The sequence below is a fragment of the Marmota flaviventris genome, chromosome 10 (genome assembly GCF_047511675.1).
Source record: "Marmota flaviventris isolate mMarFla1 chromosome 10, mMarFla1.hap1, whole genome shotgun sequence".
NCBI classification, from domain to species: domain Eukaryota; kingdom Metazoa; phylum Chordata; class Mammalia; order Rodentia; family Sciuridae; genus Marmota; species Marmota flaviventris.
This window is the reverse complement of record NC_092507.1, coordinates 33484794-33504178: the sequence shown is the minus strand read 5'-3', so window position 1 is coordinate 33504178 and position 19385 is coordinate 33484794. Positions and strand designations below refer to the sequence as shown.

The following is a 19385-nucleotide window of genomic DNA, read 5'->3' as shown; positions in this document are numbered from 1 at the left end:
TGAATTCTTGGTCAGAGATCCCAGGGCTCAAATACACAGTATGGCCCAAGGCCATAAAAATTGTATTCACGGGCTGGGGATATAGCTCATTTGGTAAAGTGTTTGCCTCACATGCACAAAGCCCTGGGTTCAATCCCCAGCACCACACACACACAAAAAAAACTTTATTCACTGGTACAAACACCTATTAAGTGGCACAACTAATCCCCTCTGGACATGTGCAACCAAGAGGACAGCACATTGCTGACTGGTGCAAGCAAACTCATTGATTGGCAACAAATTCTCCAAGAACACATAAGCAGCCTTTGCACTGGGGGTAGGGAGGGCCACATGTGAAAAGGACATCCAATTAACTGGAGCATGCTCCTGGCAGAGGATGCAAAGAAAGGCAAGAGGCACTCACTGGCATGGACCCGGACACTGCACTTCTTGCAGGAAACTAGAATGCTGGTGCCATCCTCCTCAAGGTAAGGAGTAGAAAGGTTGATGTCTGTGCTGCAGCCAGTTGAGGTGAAGCACATTTCTGGAATCAATGGCTTGGTCCTCTGCTTCTGGGGGGCTACTTCTGAAGTGTTTCCACAGTTCTGACTAAGACCTCCAAACTCAACCTAAGGGGAAAAAACAAGCGTACAACGCAGTGAGCTGCACTTATGCTCTCAGCTTCCCACCTGCTCCATCAGCAGAAAGCTGCCTCTCTTATCGATATGACTATGGCTACAGCTCCCGGGTGCACAGCCATTATCCCAGAGCTACTAATTGAAGTTACCTCTAATGACTCAAATTCAATTTCTCACAGCAGCATCAAACAAAGGCCCCTAGGGGACAACTGAGAAGAGGGAGCGAGGTAAGAGGCAACTGGGATTTCAATCTTTCCAAACTGAGTGGTAATAAAATGCACCAAGATATTGGCAACAAGGCTGCCACTGAGGGCGCCTATGTGCCGTAATACATTGTGGTCCCACTCAGGGACAGCACCCAGCACAGATGCTCCTAATGGGCCAGCACAGATTGCCTCTGATGGTCTAAGTCAGCAGGTCACCTGAGCTGTTACATAGCTGGAGTCCCATCTATGATTCCAGGCTTCAGGCCCCTTCAGGAAGAACATTACATCCACATACTTCCCTTGGCAAACTATACTGACTCTGATGCTGGATGGCACTGTTAAGCTCACTCCAAAGATGGAGCGCCAAAACACATCACCCTCTGAATATATGCCATTTATATAACTCTTAGTAGAGCTACAATTGGTAGATTCACTCACAGTAACCACCACCAGGTCAATCACTTCCCCCCAACACAATGGCACATATAGGTCTTCATTTTGGTTTCTGTCAATGGAAAGTAGTGAGTTACTAGTCCAAAATGTGCTGGTCTGAGGTTTCACTCTTTATCATGAGTGAACCCGGGGTCCTGCCAGGCTCAGGACAGCAAATGCCCCTTTAACCACCCAAAGGAGACTGCTCAACTGCATGTCACCCTGTGAAGGTTCCAGCTGGGCCTGAGCTGGCCACATGGCACCTGCTGCTATTAATGCCTCCTGGCCTTCCAGAGCCAGTCCCTGAGGGATGCATGATGGTGAAGCCATCAATGCACCAGCATGGGACAGGCACAGAGGAGCTCAGCAGCTGTGCTTTTCCCACCCCCTTGTTTCAATCAGGCCCTCTGCTTCTGCCCTGCCCTAGTTACTTCTGGTCACTGGTAACACCAACTGTGACAATGGGAAAGAAAAGAAGGTGACAACATCAGAGGATCTGGTTTTTAACCTGAAGTTCAGGCTTTGATAAATAACAGCCCTGTACCCTGACTGACCAGAACTGCACAACACCTGGGAGGAAGAGTCTCAGATGGGATGATGAAAAAGCAAAATTCTCTGCAAACAGTTAAAGTCTGTGATGAGTGCAAGTTCAAGGGGAGCCTGAGCCACATCATCTCCAAAGCATTCTCAAGTAAAAATCCACAGTGCTGGTTCATCTGCCCTGTGAAACCTGACCAATAAAAGTGTCACCAGAGGAGGACTGGAGAAGGTATGAAAGACCAGGACTTCAACTCAGGACAATGGGGTCCTTGACATATGTGATGGAAAAGAATTTCACCATATGTCAGATATTGAGGAGCAAGCAGAGAATTATTTAGGAAAGCAAGGATTACATACCAAAGGTGGAAGAAAGAATATGGGCTATCTTGAGAGAGAAGTAACCCTTGTGTGGGGTGTTAATATTCATAAATTAGCAATCAGAGTTACACAATTTAGGGGCAAATATCCTTGTACTTGTACATTGCCCTCACATCATGCTACTTTCTGCAGGCAAGAATATGGTCACGGGGATGTATGTGCTAGGTTACTTTGCATTCCAACAGTTTGTGAGCACTTCTCTTTTGAAACTCAGTATTTTCTTTTCCCCCTCTATCCCCAAACTCCTATTTCACATGAGTGGGGCAGAAGAAGAAAATAGGGGAGAAAAAAAGCCCCTCTTAAGACAAACAAAAAGTACCCACAATTAAATCTAGCTTCCTGTGATTACTGGTCCTAGGTACACAGAGAGTGTGGAATGGTCCTACCTGATGGTACGTTTGAAAGATCATACAGACAGCACAGTGAGGGGCCTGCTGGGCCATGGTCTCATTGAATTCTTTTTCAGCCTCAAAGTTCGGAGGTCGGTTCTGCCACAGCTGGCTCAGGGGCTTGGCCCAGGCCTCTGTCTCCTCAGCCTCCTCCTCAGGGGACAGCTGTTCAGAGGTCTCTAGGACAGAAAAAGAAACATAAATCAGCACCAGCCATGCACACTAGTGGTATGGCCTGAAGAGCAGATAAGCTCAGTCAGGACTCCTAGACCTTGGTTTGGACTGAACCAAAGACTCCTAAGGGTTGCAAAGGCCAAGGGTAAAATGATTATCAACAGACCACTTTACTGTATGTATATACGTGACTGCATGACCAATGTGATTCTGCAACCTGTACACTCAGAAAAATGAGAAATTATACCCCATCTGATTCAAATGTATGATATGTCAAGATCATTGTACTATCATGTGTATCTAATTAAAATAAATAAAATTTTTAAAAACAACAGATCCCTTTGGTACCTAGTTGATGTTGTGGGTTGTGAAGTGCGATGACAGTGATTGGGAGACCAGTATCTGAGACTGAGGTCCCCGATGACTTCATGGATGTGGCATGCGTGATGACTGGGAAAGTTTCTATGTAAAGGTGTAGAATGCCCAATTGCTATGGTAATGCTCTCCACAGGGAGACCCTGTTGCTAGTCTTATCAGCTTCAACCTTGCTCTCAGGCACACAGCTCCTGGGAATGAAGGAACTTCCTTGCTAAGATAACCAGTTCCACTGCTCTGAATCTGCCACAAATTAACTTTAAACAGTGGACTTTCTTGAGCATTTCAAACATTGCACACTGCAACTGCAGAATGTAACTGAGGAAATAGCTGCATAGTGTTGCTAACTCCTATAACTTTCATGAATACAAAGAATAATGCTTGCATAGTCTTTAATCTGATTAATGAGACATATATAATAAAGATTGCTGGTGTAATTCTTTAGACCTGTTTCTTCATCAGAGAGCGGTGCTCCACCCGATCATAGCTTTACCTTCAAGATCTGCGTGTATGACTCTATTTTTTCTAATCTCCTATCGCGCTCGCCAGAACCTGCTAGTTTGGCCACGCTGGTCGCAGCAGTGGGTCTTGCCTGTACCATTTCTCTGTCAAGAATAATTAATGGTCTCTACTCTTCCTTTTACCCAGGAGCTCAGCCTGTTCTGCTCCCCTTAACAGCTGCCACATTCAACCCTCTGCCCTCTCCAAGGACAGCAAAGTGAGGCTCCACCTTGCTTCCCTCTGTTATTAGTTGCCTCTAAAATGTCTGCACCATAAGTCCTTTCCCTTCATGAATTTTCCCTTCAGTTGTACTAAAGGGAAACAAGGAAGGAAAAATAAAAGGGAACTGGCAAACTTTAAAGTTTGTCACATGATGGTCTTTGGTCAGGACTTGCCAGCTTCCCCTGGAAAGGTCAGTGGGTATCTATCTGCCTATTATGAGCAGGGAATCCCCAATTCCTCCTGGCTTTGCCTAAGAGGAGAGCAATGCCACATGTCCACAGTGAATCCTTATCTTAGCCCTACAATGTAATGCTAAGTCTGACCAGAGGTTGGCCAATAATAGCCTATGTGCTGAATCCAATGTCTCAGGAAGCTAAGAATTAAATTTATATTTTTAAGAGTTGTACTAGGTATCCCCATGTTCCTTTCTGGAAGTAAAGACAAATCATTTTCTAATCTGCCTCACAGTCATGTTCAATATGAAGGCATCTGGCAACTGCCATTGTGTGGAGACTCAGTGAAGGCCACTGTAGCATAAGGAGACCAGTGCAGGCAAGTAAAAGTAACCCCTCAGAGCTTCACTGTTCGAATCCAGTCAGGAGCCATGGTGCCCACAGATTTGTCTCATAACCTTGGCCTAAAAAAGAGTGACTGAGATGTGATGAAAGAAACAAAAACAGACAGGCTCATAATAACAACCAAAAACGTAAGACTTTAGAAAGTCAAAAGTGGCCAAAATCATTCCATATGTGAATACTGAATGATAAGGAAAATGTTCACTGTGTTAAGTGAAAATTGCAAGAATCAAAATTTTAACAGTTCACATACGTGAAACTTCACAGAGACTTATAGTTAATTCTTAACATTTCACTAAAAATGTTATGCCTCAACTACAAATATATATTTTTTAAAAATGTGGGGCAAGGGCCAGGCATGCCTCAATCCCAATGCATGTCCATAATTCCAGCAAGTAAATGTTTTGAGGCAGGATAATCCCAAGTTCAAGGCCAGCCTCAGCAACTTAGCAAGACCCTGTCTTAAAATAAAAAATAGAAAGAATTAATGATGTAGCTCAGTGGTAAAGCACCCCTGGGGTTCAATTCCTAGCACACAAAAAAATTTAAATTTTTTAAAAAATGGGGTAAGGATATACCAGACTAAAAGAGACTAAAGAAAGCCAACTTACAAGTATAATGTATAACCCTAAACACATTATTGGGGTGAGCAGGAAAAGAAAGATCTGGTTGGAGGATAAGAAAATGTTATGGAGCTACTGTCCTAGTTATGACAGCAGTCTAGTATTTAAAGGAGAATCCTTCTTAGGAAATGTGCCTATTGCTATATTAAAATGAAGTAATCTGATGATTACAACTTACTTTCAAAGAATGTGAAACACAGGTGTGTATATGTATATATGTACATAAACTACGTTACTGAGAGAAAGAAAGCAATAAGGCAAAACTAAGTGACACTGTTCTGGTTAAGAATCGTTAAAACACACATGGAAGCTGCCATCTTGCGTCCCCGCGTGTGGGCGCCTAATCTCAGCTGGTCTGCCTGAGACCCCGAGCACCAACCCTAGTCCCCAGCGCGGCCCCATTTCCGCTCAGACAAGATGAAAGAAACTATCATGAACCAGGAAAAACTCGCCAAACTGCAGGCACAAGTGCGAATTGGTGGAAAAGGAACTGCTCACAGAAAGAAGAAGGTGGTTCATAGAACAGCTACAGCAGATGATAAAAAACTTCAGTTCTCTTTAAAGAAGTTAGGGGTAAACAATATCTCTGGTATTGAAGAGGTGAATACGTTTACAAACCAAGGAACAGTGATCCACTTTAACAACCCTAAAGTTCAGGCATCTCTGGCAGCAAACACTTTCACCATTACAGGCCATGCTGAGACAAAGCAGCTGACAGAAATGCTACCCAGCATCTTAAACCAACTTGGTGCAGACAGTCTGACTAGTTTAAGGAGACTGGCTGAAGCTCTGCCCAAACAATCTGTGGACGGAAAAGCACCACTTGCTACTGGAGAGGATGATGATGATGAAGTTCCAGATCTTGTGGAGAATTTTGATGAGGCTTCTAAGAATGAGGCAAACTGAACTGATCAACTTCTGAAGAAGATAAACTTGAAGAAGTTACTGGGAGCTGCTGTTTTATATTATGACTGCTTTTTAAAATTGTTTTGTTTATGGATCTGATAAAATCTAGATCTCTAATATTTTTAAGCCCAAGCCCCTTGGCCACTGCAGCTCTTTTCAGTTTTTGCTTATACACAATTTATTCTTTGCAGCTAATTAAGCTGAAGAAGCCTGGGAATAAAGTTTGAAAAAAGGTTAATAAAGCTCTTTGCCTAGTAAAAAAAAAAAAAAAAAAAACACACACACATGGAAAGCATAAAATGATTCCATCTCTTCAGCTTACCATATTTGAGCATTTTTCATCACAAAAACCTGGGGGAGTTTATCAGATTATTTTTAAAAAGACATACATGGACATAATATGTATGTATGGAAAAATCAACAAGATGATACATTATATTCACTGTGCTCATCTCTGGAGAATAGGCATATGGGAAATTTTCTTTTCCTCTATAACTTTTCTGCTTTTTCAGTTTTCTACAGTCTGTGTTCTTCTAAAGCATGAAGTGGACAACCACAAAAGTAGGCTGGAGCTCTTCTTGGAACTGGACCAGAGCACAAGTTCAGGGGACACCTTGAGACCCAACTCCAGATCTGGCCACTATTCTGACTATTCCCCACCTAGCTTATCATAGGCTTTGTACCAAGGAAAACTGCAGAGATGGGGCTCTGACATCAGATCATAAGGAGAGGACAAGGTGGGAAAAGGCCCAGCACTACTCAAAGTAACAAGTCAAGTGACTCCATTCTCTCAAGTGTGCTGAGGCTCTTCAGCACTCTTCCTATTGAGTCCTAGGCTCCAAGCAGCATAGGAAACCAGACTCCACTACTGTCCTCATTCCCTGAGCTTCAGTGCCACAGTTCCTGGTTTTCCTTGCATATGTCTCCTCATCCTCTTCTCTGTCTCCTTCACAGGCTTCCTCCTTCCTTCCTCTGTGCACCTATTCTCAACCTCTGCTCACTCATTTCCGTGCTTTCTCTATAGCTGACCAAGTCTACATCCTCCAGACACTGAATGCAGGTCTCCAAACCCAACCAAAGCTATAAACCAGAGAGGCCATCAATTCATCTTTCTCCCTTACTGAGTACCCTCACAGCTCTATACCAGTCACCAAATTCAGCTGGCCTGATCATCTCTATACTTCCTTCTTGCACCCCTCCCACTGCCATCCTTAGATCTTATATCTGAGAAGCTCAACTGGTACACTCAAAGTCATTCTCAAGAAGCTATCATCACGAGGAACAGTCTTTCTAATATCTATCTGACCATGCTATTCCTCTGCTTAAAATACTTCAAGAGCTCCAGAATGCCTGTGAGAAAAGGTTCTCACTCTGGGCTCACAATAACGCTGTCTATGACTTTACCTCATGACTACTTTGCTCCTCCTATCCCACCTGTCACTCCCTAGCTTTACCCTTGAACTTGAGCCACACTGAGCCAAGAACAGTTCCCTGCATATCCACTCCTGTTTCTCTTCTCCATGATTACTCATGCGGTCTCCTCTGCCTGGATTGGAGCCTCTTCTTTCTTTAATCTGTTTGCCCCACTACCCTGTGAGCATCTGGAGGGAACAGACCTATCTTTTTTACCTTTGTATCCACACATCCAGCACAGGGCTTGGTATCACTGACAAAATTTGCTATTCTGAAAAAAAAAAATTAGCCTTGTATCTCCTAAGAAAGGAAAGAATCTGCATACGATTTTCCTATATTAAGTATGTATCATGATACTCGAACTGATAATGAAATTCAATTAGCAAATTAGATACAAAAAGAAATCCCATCATCTGTATGGAGTATTGGGAAAAACACTTAAGCCATAGGTCCATTCTTGTTTCTGAGCATGACCTTCTGACATCTTATCAGAGCAAGTCCCAATGTGATGAGCCTCTTTCTCCCTAGTGAAGAGAGGAGACTAAACTTACCATCATCACTGACACAATCCTGTAACACCAGTGGGTGATGGCGTGGAAGCTTGCTTAAGGGCTGTCGGCGACCCTTTGACTTCTTATTCTCTTCCAGGGAAAACATGTATTCATCTGCAACCTGAGCATACCAAAGGGAATCCAATTAGTCTTGCCTCAACTTGACACACAGCAGAGGTTTGACTTACAATGAAAACCAACTGGGGAGTGAGGGGGAGGGCTGGGGATGTCACTCAGTGGTATAACACTTGCCTAGCATGTGCATGGCCCTGGATTCATCCCCAGCAACCTAAAACAAATATACCAAAAACAATCCTTCTCCAGGTCAAAAAAACCATGCACCTCCCCCCTTAAGCTGACTGTTATAAGACAAGTCTGTGAGCCCCACAGGAGCCCAACTGCCCCATTCTTGGGACTAGGAAGTCAGTATAGCACCAGTTATAATTTTCCAGGTAGCAGGGCCATCCAGGTTGAAAGTCTAAAGAACATTCAAAGGGATGAGGGCACCTGAACCATTACAAGGAAAACAGACCAGATTTTCCTTATAAAATGTTGAGCCTTCAGCTCTCATGGAGACTGTTAATTCCTGTTAGTTTCTTCTCTAGGGGAGAATATCAGCCAGAGCAGAGTGCATCTAAAACTCTGCCTTAGCTACAATGGGAAGATTGATTTAACACTACATTTACAGAATGCAAGAGCAGATGTAATTAGGTTTAAGATGTACAGGATTGACTCAGTAATACTACATAAGAGTTTCTTTTTAATCAACACACTTAAAATTTGGTCATACTGACATTAGGAGATGCAGGGTTGGCAAAACCGATTAAGCAAGGAAATGAAGCCTGGAAGAGGGCCACTTTGCAACAGTGAAAAAAAACTAATGCCTTAGAGTTCTAAAGAGAAGTGGCAGCACTGCAGTGCCACTTCAGAAAAGATGCTGGAGCTCATGAACTCTACGTGCAACTACACAGAACCTCAGAGTCTAAGGACCACAATTGGGATCCCAAGACAAAACAAATTGCGCACCAGCCAGGTACAGAATAGAGCCTGCTCCTCCAGAAGTTAATATTATTAATAGGTTTCAGTGTCCACTTGTTCATTCATTCAACACATATTCACTGAGAACCTACTCTGTACAAAGAAAGATCTACACAGGAAAAAAAGGAAGTGTGGAAAAATGGACTGAAAGTATTGTGATCCTGGCTCACACGAGCAAGTAAGAATGACAGAATACAGGAAAAGGTGAAAGACTGAAAACCTTAGGAACTGTTACTCCTGATGTCCACAAAGACTAACACAATCACAAGCTTTCAATTAGACCTACACTACACAGTCTAAAGTGGCAGGAAACTACATCAGAAAACTAGGGGTGTCTTAGTGATACAGCATGTACCTCTAGTATGCATAAGACCCCAGTTTCAAACCCCAGCATTATAACAACAACAAAAAATATGTATTTCAGCAATACTCCTCAAGAACCTCCATCAGAATGAACTGGGCCCTACCTCATTTCTGGCCATAACAGCTTTGCTTTTGATTTACATTTTCAAATGAGTAAGATTTCACTTAAGGAAAGGTTCTTTGGCCACACACAGTGGCGCATGCCTGTAATCCCAGCAACGTGGGAGGCTGAGGCAGGAGGATCACAAATTCAAAGCCAGCTTCAGGAATTTAGCAAGACCCTGTCTCAAAATAAAAAATAAAAAAGAACTGGGGATGTAGCTCAGAGGTTAAATGCCCCTGGGTTCAATACCTGGTACCAAAAAAAGAAAAGGTTCTTTGTCTACAACAAACTGGAATCCCCATACTTGCCAAAAATTTTTTGGTAGTGTTTGCATGTGAATGAATTTTGGAGCATGCACTCCAAAACATACATATATATATACACACACACACACACACACACACACACACAAATATGTAGGTATGTATTTCTTTTGTTTTGTACTGGGGACTGAACCCAGGGGTACTTTACCACTGAGCTACTGCCCCAGCTCTTTTTATTTTTATTCTTTATTGGGAGACAGGGGACTTGCTAACTTGCTGAGTATCTTTGCTTATTTGCCAAGGCTGGCCTCACACTTGTAATCCTCCCGCCTCAACTTCCAGAATAGCTGGAGTTACAGGCCTGTGCCATCATGCCCAGGCTCTTATGTGTTTTAAAATAAAAATATCCTGTAAAAGGATAAGATAAAAATAAAGTTCATTTTATTCCTATACCCCAACAATCTTCTTGCACTCCCCACTTTGAAGATGCCTATATAATAGGCTAAACTTGCCATGTGTTTAGAAAGAAAAAGGATGAGAATAAAGGAACCAGAAACAGTGGCGATTTCTAGCTTAGATCACCAAGGTAAGAGAGGTAAAAGATGCTTAAGACCATGTGTATGGAAGAAGTAGGGGATAACAACAAACCAAATTAAACATGCTGTGTGTGGAACACATGCTATAGATCCATGGTTCTCCCATTTGGAAATCTCAGGGAGGCAGTAAGAAATTCAGACTGGGGTTTAGAAAAGAGGTCAGAGCAAAAGCTGTAAATATGGGAATCCTCACCATGGGTTCAGTAATAAAAATTTTGCCAGACAGCATGTACCTGCTTACAGTCCACTGGAGCCCACAAGTTAAGATAGCCTGGGCATTATAGTAAGGCCCTATCTAAAACCAAAACAATTAGAAAATCAAAAAATACAGAATTAAAATTGGAGTGGATGAGATTACCAGTGAAAGAGAAGTTTGACTGAAGATCAGGTCTTCTGTGGCTACAGGGATGTAGAGAAGAGGCAGACAGGTAAGAAAAAGATGATTCAGAGGCAGACAGGTAAGAAAAATTTCAGAAAGCTAAAGAAGGGGCAGCTTCAAGAAGGAGACACCAGAAGAACTGAGCATCTGGGAGTTGCCAGGACTTATTTTTGAGATTAATTCCAGCAGACAGACAATAAGGAACTAAGACATGAACATATTATAGAGCAAAAGAAGGAATATTTCTATTTAAGAAACAGAATCAGATCATAGTTTGAGAAAGAAACATTCTCCAAAACCAAATTTTACAATAGGGGTTATATGAGTATGGTTTTATACCCAAAATATTTTTTTAAAAAAAAAGGTTATAAAAGGGAGATGTTAAGACACATAGTAGAAAGGGGCTTGGGTTGTGGCTCAGTGGTAAAGCACTTGTCTCACATGTGTGAAGCACTAGGTTCGATTCTCAGCACCACATATAAATAAATGAATAAAGTAAAGGTCCATCAACACCTTAAAAAACATTAAAAAAAAAAAAAAGATACATAGTAGAAAAAAATATGTTCCCAAAGGATGCCTACATTCCAATCCCTGTTAATATAACAAAGGAGAATTAAGGTTGCTAATCAGATGGCTGTAAAATGGGTATTATCCTGGGTTACCTGGCAGGCCCCATGTAATCACAATGATGCCAATAACAGGCAAGGAAAGCAAACGGAGCCAACTAGTGACATGATGTGAGAAAGATTTAGCTACATGTTGCTGCCTTTGAAGATGGAAGAGGAATCATAAGCCAAGGAATGAGGGTGGTCTACAGAAGCTGGAAAGAGCAAGGAAATGAGTTTTTCTACAGCTCCGAAGAAGGAACACAGCCCTATTATTATCTTCATTTTAACAGATTCATTGCCGACTTCTAAATTCAAGAACTATAAAATAATAAATTTGTGTGGTTTTGAGTCTCAAAATTTATGATAACTTGTCTCAGCAACAGAAAACTAATACAACGTAGAAGATAGACAGAGAACCTTTTATAGATCCAACTATTAGAGAAAATAGGAGTCAAGATCAAGAACAGCAAGCAGACTGTGGCTATGGGAAAGGAAGAAGATGTCTTTATTGTCCTGTTGGTCCAAAGTGCTTCCTATATTCCAGCATGTGATGCCCTGGTAATGCACAGAGGAAGGAAACATGACCTATAACCTTGAAGAACTTATAACCCAGTCAGAGAAAGACCTGATGTCACAGTATGGAAACTGTCCCTTTCCACTGACATCATGCTGACCAAACAAATCTATTCAAATATGTGGAAATTGCCTGGCGCGATGGTGCACGCCTATAATCCCAGCACTGAGGCAGGAGGATGGCGAGTTCAAAATCAGCTGCAGGAAAGGTGAGATGCTAAACAACTGAGTGAGACCCTGTCTCTAAATAAAATACATAATAGGGCTGGGGATGTGGCTCAGCGGCTCAGTGCTCCTGAATTCAATCCCCGGTACCACGCCCCCCCCCAAAAAAAATGTGGTTATCTTTTCACACTTCCTTATCTCTTATTTAAACATTCCTTCTGCTACATGGCATCCACAACCTCCTCACAGTGCTGCACTCCCTGAAATGTGCTCCATTTCCTAAATCCCTTCAGCATACAACAACATGATGGTACAAATTCCAGTTCAGCCATCTAGCTGTGGGCCCGGGTAAGAAGAAATACAACTACAAAAAAGGGGTAATGAACTCTTCCCTTAAGGGCTCTTTTTGAGGATAGATGGGGCAGCAGGTAGAATATTCCAGGTCCCTGCCTATAGGAGAGCTCAAGCCTCTAGAATTCTGTTCCTTCTTCTAACATCTGGCACAAGTGTCAAGGTAAATGATAAAGACTTGTTCTGTACAGAGAAGCAGCAAATGTTTTCCAGTTCTTGTTTTGGAAACTCATTTTTTCAAAGCAGCTTTAACTAACTAAACCTTCTAGAGATTGAATGCTGCTACGGTTCATTCTGTAGTTAAATGAAACTCTGGTACTTCAGCAATGAGCAAACCAGGGCACTTTCACCAAAAGTACAGTTTGCCAGAATGCCTTATAAAAGACCCTTAATATAAACTAACATAACTGAATAGCAAACAGTAACAAATGCAGCTTGGGGGATCCTGAAGTTGTGTTGGAGAACAAAGGGCACTCTCAAAAACAGAGCTGTTTCCAAGTATAGACTTAATGCAATCAAACCTCTCTAGGGATGGGTAAAGCTATTTGACTTTAGGCCCCACACCTATCAAGTCTCCCATTCCACCTAATCAATCAGTCCTGATGTCAATTTCTTAGGAAAACAAACCTGAGCTGGGTGCAGTGGTGCACACCCGTAATCCCAGTGGCTCTGGAGGCTGAGGCAGGAAGATCACAAGTTCAAAGCCAACCTCAGCAACTTAGCGAGACCCTGTCTCAAAATAAAAAATAAAAAGGGCTGGGGATGTAGCTCAGTGGTTAAGCGACCCTGGATTCAATCCCTGGTGCCCCCCACCCAAAAAGAACAAACCTGACCTTGACCTTCTTTATAGTCACTCATTTCATGATTACAGAGGGCTCATGGGTCAAGCATGGTCTCCAGAAGTGAGGATGAATGTGGCACAGAGCCTAGCTTTTAGAAATTTATCTTCTTCACCAACCTATGGCAATTACTTTGAGGAGCAAGTACTACAGGATTTCAAAGGAGAAAGGGAACCATTCAGGAAGCAAGGAAATTTCTAGGAATAGTGGCTTTCAATAAAGGTTGGGTATGACAGATCCCAGGAGACCTGAGGAGACAACCTGCCTCCTTCTACCTCAAAACCATCCGCATCCTGGTGAAGGTCGCACAACAATGTGAAATATACTATTGCCACTGAACAGTACATTAAAGAATGGTTAAAATGGCAAAGTTTATGTCATGTGTATTTTATCACAACGTTAGTGGGGGTGGTGAGGAAAAGCCGGTCTGCAGTCATCCCTTCCTTTACTTCCACATGCACTGGCATCCTATTCCTACCCATCTTGTTAGACCCACCAGTATCCAATCACTCCCCTCTCCCCCATTTCCTTCAACTTCCCTCGCCTGGCAGGTTCCTGCCCTTTAATACAAGGCACCCATAGTCACATCTTGAGTACTTGAGTACTTCTCCCCTGGCTCTGGACAAATTCTCTCCTTGTTCCCCTGACCTAATTCTCAAAATAAAAAATAAGAAGGGCTGAAGATGTGGCTGAGTGGTCAAGCACCTCTGGGTTCAATCCCTAATACCAAAAATAAATAAAGATTTAAAAATAAAAATACATCTAAAGTAGGGAAGAAATGGCATAGTATATGGGCTTTGCTTTCAAAAAAAAAAAAAAATCAACAAATAAAAACAATGGGTAAAGAAAATGTGACGAGAGCCTAACTATTAAGATATAAGTAGTATGTGCAGGCTCCCTGCATTATTGACTTTGCATTTTTTGCCTGCATTTAAAAGAATACGGAGATAGTAGTATGAATTAGACATTATTACACTATGTGCATATGCTTACATGATCTGTGTAACTATATCATGTACAACCAGACGAATGGGAAGTTATACTCCATTTATATGTGATATATCAAAATGCATTCTACTATCATGTATAACTAATTAGAACAAATTAATATTAATATATAATATTAATATAACATGCTAATATTATTGGTATAATATTAATATAAGTTTTTAAAATATGGGCTGCAGTTGTATCTCAGGGATAGAGCTCTTGCCTAGCATGTGTGAGGCACTGGGTCCAATCCTCAGCACCACATAAAATAAATTTTAAAGAGGTACAACAAAATACAATAACATTTTTTTCAATTAAAAAAAAATTGGGGGGCTGGGGGTGTGGCTCAAGCGGTAGCGCGCTCACCTGGCATGCGTGCGGCCCGGGTTCGATCCTCAGCACCACATACAAACAAAGATGTTGTGTCCGCCGAGAATTAAAATAAATAAATAAATATTAAAAAAAAAAAAAAATTGGGGCTAGGGTTATGGCTCAGCAGTAGAGTGCTCGCCTCACTGCGCAAGGCCCTGAGTTCGGTCCTCAGCACCACATAAAAATAAATAAAGGTACTGTGTCCAACTACAACTAAAAAAAAATGAATGAATGAATAAACAAATAAATAAATAAAATTACACACACACCATGGAAGCTCTTGGTCTCCAAACTCAGATTGGGAGTAAGGGGCCTTCTTCTGCCAGCTCACCGTTCCCCCTCAAGCCTCTCACCGTGTTCAGGCTTTTTCTTTTATCTTGGGAACTTTACCACTGAGCTATATTCCTAGTCCTTTCTATTTTTCATTTTGAGATAGGGTCATGCTAAGTTTCTGAGACTGCCCTGGAACTTGCAATCCTTCTGCCTCAGCCTCCAAAGTAGCTGGGATTACCAGTTCTTGGTGCTGGCTAATTGTATCCAGGGTCTTTTACAATCCTATATGACTGAGACAAAGTCAACCTCTGACCCCAATGTGCTATCATCACCATGTAGAACATCTTCCTCTCCTAGATTCTTGCTTCAATTTCATTCTGTCTACCTGGCATACTGTTCATAACCTCTTGGCTCAGGTAAAATGCCTCCTTCTCTACAGCCATCCTGAGCTCCTCTCCCAACCAGAGGCTAAGCTGCCAAATCTTCAGCTGATCCTAAATCACCTATCCTCAAGTGCTGGAATTATGTACTCCTTTCTATTCCTCTAGTTATTGAGGAACTTGAGTTCCTTAAAGGCACAGTCCTGGCCACAGTAGACAGGCCATAAGTGATTAAAAAGGAGAGCAATAAGGCAGGCAGTCACAGTATTTTTGGAGAATTTAAGTTGTTTAAGCCAGCCAGCACATGCTGGAGTAGATGGATGACTTCGCCATCAGGCTAAAACTGAGAAGTTCACACAGAAAGCAAAAGGAACCAGGAAGGCTTGTGAGCAGAGGACTGAAGAGAGGCTTGTTGGAAACATCCTTTGCCTGCAGATTTCCATGTGGAAGGATTCCTGGTTTCTCTCACTGCCTTGAATGTGTTAAGTATGCACCACCACTTAGCCAGGATCTGTCTTTTGCAGAAAAGAGTGTTCTAGTCTTACTCTTATGATGTGGACGCTGACTGGAAAATACTTTTCCCCAGGAGGAGCCTGTGGTTATCAGGACTGCCTATGACTAGGTAGATCATCCATCAAATTGAGATTAATGAGTAGAAGGGTCATTTGGCCATGGGTTAAAAGTCATTTTGTTCAATCATGTTAATTGTTAATATGATAACATACAAAGCTCCATATGCCTGATTCTTCTATCACTTAACTGATTTAAAATTGGGGAGGAAAAGAGATGAATATCGTGGTATTTTTTATTGCTTCTTTGCATGCTTTAAAAAAAAATAACAGAAAAATGTGACGCTAAAAAAATTAAATTAAGGGGGCTGGTGTTATGGCTTAGCAGTAGAGTGCTTGCCTAGCACATGCAAGGCCCTGGGTTTTATCCTTAGCACATGAAAATAAATAAATAAATAAATAAAGGTATTGTGTCCAACTACAACTAAAAATTAAATATTTTTTTTAAAATTAATTTAACAGTAAAGCATAGACTGAACAATGCATATGAAGTATTTAGTATATAATTAGTCTTTGCTAATTCTTAGTTGCTTTCTGATCACGATGGAAACCAGAGGATGCTAGAAAAGCACGACAGGGTGAATTGTGGCACCACAGAAGAACATGGAGGCTTGAGGGCTTGTGACCAAGAATGGCCAGATGGCAGTACAAGTCTAAGAACTCCAGCTTAGAAAAGCTAAAATCCCTGTCTCACAGATGCTCTCATAAGAGGCAATGAGAGCAGCAACCAGAGGCAATGAGAAGGAAACACAGTGGTTATTCGCTCATTAGCCTGCAACCACCATGAGATGAATGGTGGAACATTCAAATGGTAAAAGGAAGACTACAGAAACAGCCCTGAGACTCAGAGAACTCAAAGAGAAGAATTTGAGAATTAAAGACAAGGGGAGCTGGACACAGTGGTGCACATCTGTAATCCCAGCAGCTCGGGAGGCTGAGGCAGGAGGATCAAGAGTTCAAAGCCAGCCTCATCAAAAAAGAGGTGCTAAGCAACTCAGTGAGACCTAGTCTTTAAATAAGATACAAAATAGACCTAGTCTTTAAATAAAATACAAAATAGGGCTCAGTGGTTGAGTACCCCTGAATTCAATCCCCAGTACCAAAAAATAAATAAAAATTAAAGACAAGGGGAAAAAATAACCATAAAAAGGGACTACAGGCAATACTAAGAAAATATGGATACGAAATGAGTGTTACTAGTTCATCCAAAACAGATACAAAACAAATATTTCAAATGTTAATAATTATACATGAATGATGAGTGAGCATGGGAACTCATGATGGCATTCTATTTCCATGTACTTTAGAAATTTTTCAATAAAAACTATTTTGTTTTATTTTTAAACCCAGGGGCACTTTACCACTGAGCCACACCCCCAGCCCTTTTTTAAGAGAGGATCTCGCTAAGTTGCTTAGGGCCTAAGTTCCTGCCTCAGCCTCTCAAGTAGCTGGGATTACAGGCATGCACCATGGTACCCAAAATAAAACACTTTGAAGAGATAAATTTTTAAAAAGTAAAAAAGGGACCAGAGGTGTAGCTCAGCGATAGGATATGTACTTAAAAGTACATAAGGCTCTGGGTTTGATACCAAGCACCTAAGAAAAAAAAAAGTAAAGGTACAAGAACAAAGAATTACAAGGACCTTCTGCATCAGCTTCTACTATGTGCCACTCCACACAAGCAGAAGCTTGGTCCACACAAACTGTGAAGCCATGCAGTAAGAGCAGGTCACTTGGGTGGCAGGAGTCCAGTTGTACCTAACACAGCTCTGAATCCCTCTCAGCATGGAACCATTTTGCACAAAACGAACAAGAAAAAGCTTCTATTGACAGTGTGATCTAGGATGAAGGGTGAACAAACATGTTCACATTTACAGTTTTGGGAAAGTATCCTGATATCTAAAATGATCCCCTATCAATGATTTGCTGGGCCTCCCCAGGAAAATCAGGCTGAGAAATATACCCTTGAATTTTAGAGTAAAAGGGCCATCTAATCCTAAACCCCCAAGCATCTGGGCTATAATGGCTACCATTCTAACCCTGTACTTCTAAGGCAAGGAGTGTCAGAGGAAGGGGTCCCACCCAACACTGGAGTACATTCAACTGGGCTAAGGATCTGCCAGTCACTGAAACTGCTAAGATACAATGCTCTGGATCAACAGTAGAAAATTATTAATTCCCAGTAAAGAACAAGCTTGAAAAGAATGAATGTCACCTGGCTTTTTATCTGACACAATAATGCATGCTGGAGGCATTGACAGGGGGTTTCTCCTGCTCTCCTGGACTCCTGCAGCACCTTCATCCCACAGGCCCACCTCCCCTCCACAGGTTGTCTTCCAGGGTAGCTGACTCCCAAACCATTGTCCACAGACATACCTCTGCCAGCTCCCGTTCACTGATACTTCTGGGGGCACTGCCTTTCTTCCTGATGCATGGCTCTCCCATGGTGACTCTGCCATCCCCTTTGGCATAGCTATGCACAGTGAGAACTCCTGTTTGCCCTTGAGCTTGACAGGAGAGTGGCTCACTGGTTTCTGAATCAGAAGAAAGAGAATCCCGAGAAGAACTGGATCCCAGGCTAGAAAATGATTTCTTTTTGGAACCAGAGAAGATAAGGCGTCCTCCCATAGAAGCAGGGTTCACAGAAAGATCCAGAGCAGCTGCCTCTTGTTCCTCCTCATCATCCTCCTCTTCTAGCTTGACGTTTTTGAGCTCTTCAAATTTAACATCAGTGGAGTCAGAGTAATCTGAAACATACACAGACATTAGAAAAGCCAGGTTCCTCCTGAACATGTGAACTTCATGAAGATAATGACAAAACACAAGGAGCACGGGCTGGAAGTAAGACCTGGCTTCAAATTCTGGCTGTCAATTACAGGGTCCTTGTGTGATCTGGGCTAACACGTCAGCCACACGGGCCTTCATTTCTTCCTCTAATTTATCATGTGAGGATACTACCACTTATCTTCAGACCTCCTAACTGTAACTGCTGGTAACAGCCTTCACAGAGAGCACTCAGCAAGCAGCTCTGCCTCTTCCTCACAGTCCTGCAAGAGATGGAAGCCTAAGCTCAGCAGAGGATCCAGATACCCCAGCCAGAAGAATTGCTGAAGAGAAGCCAACCCAGCCTCAGGTTTGAGTATACAGGACTATCTGACTGTCAGCAGACACACCATGGCATCATGAACAGATTTCTTCAAGCCTGACCAAGACTGACACAAGCCTCTCACTAACAATTCTAACCTCATGAACACCTGCTGACTGCTCTGAAGCACTACTGACCACACCATTCTCATACAAATGGACCCTCAAGCCCCCAAGTAAACAAACTCTAAAATGGCAGGCACCCTAAACTTGATCATTACATACACACAAATTAAATTACCACACTGTACCCCATAAACACGTACAACTATATGTCAATTAAATATTTTTAAAAATAAGCCAGGCATGATGACAGCTACTTGCAAGGCTGAGACCAGGGGATCCTAAATTTGAGACCAGCCTGGGCAACTTGGCAAGACCTTATTTCAAAATTTTAAAAAAAGATGCTGGATATAATGGTACACACCTATAAATCCAGCTGCTCAGGAATCTGAGGCAGGAGGATTGCAAGGTTGA

At 42.1% G+C, this 19385-nt stretch overlaps 1 protein-coding gene and 1 pseudogene across 2 annotated transcripts in view; one reads left to right on the top strand and one right to left on the bottom strand.

Moving 5' to 3' along the window:
- The window catches only part of Kdm4a (lysine demethylase 4A), a 51884-nt gene that overhangs the window by 13848 nt on the left and 18651 nt on the right, over positions 1-19385 (bottom strand). For both annotated transcript variants that reach the window (XM_027937195.2, XM_027937196.2), the window contains exons 11-14: positions 18141-18511; positions 7903-8023; positions 2560-2741; positions 404-608 (exon numbers count right to left, since the gene is read on the bottom strand). In XM_027937195.2, the coding sequence (XP_027792996.1) occupies positions 404-608; positions 2560-2741; positions 7903-8023; positions 18141-18511 (879 nt within the window). The remainder of the gene's footprint in view (positions 1-403; positions 609-2559; positions 2742-7902; positions 8024-18140; positions 18512-19385) is intronic.
- On the top strand, positions 5411-6180 carry LOC114094180 (transcription factor BTF3 pseudogene; annotated as a pseudogene).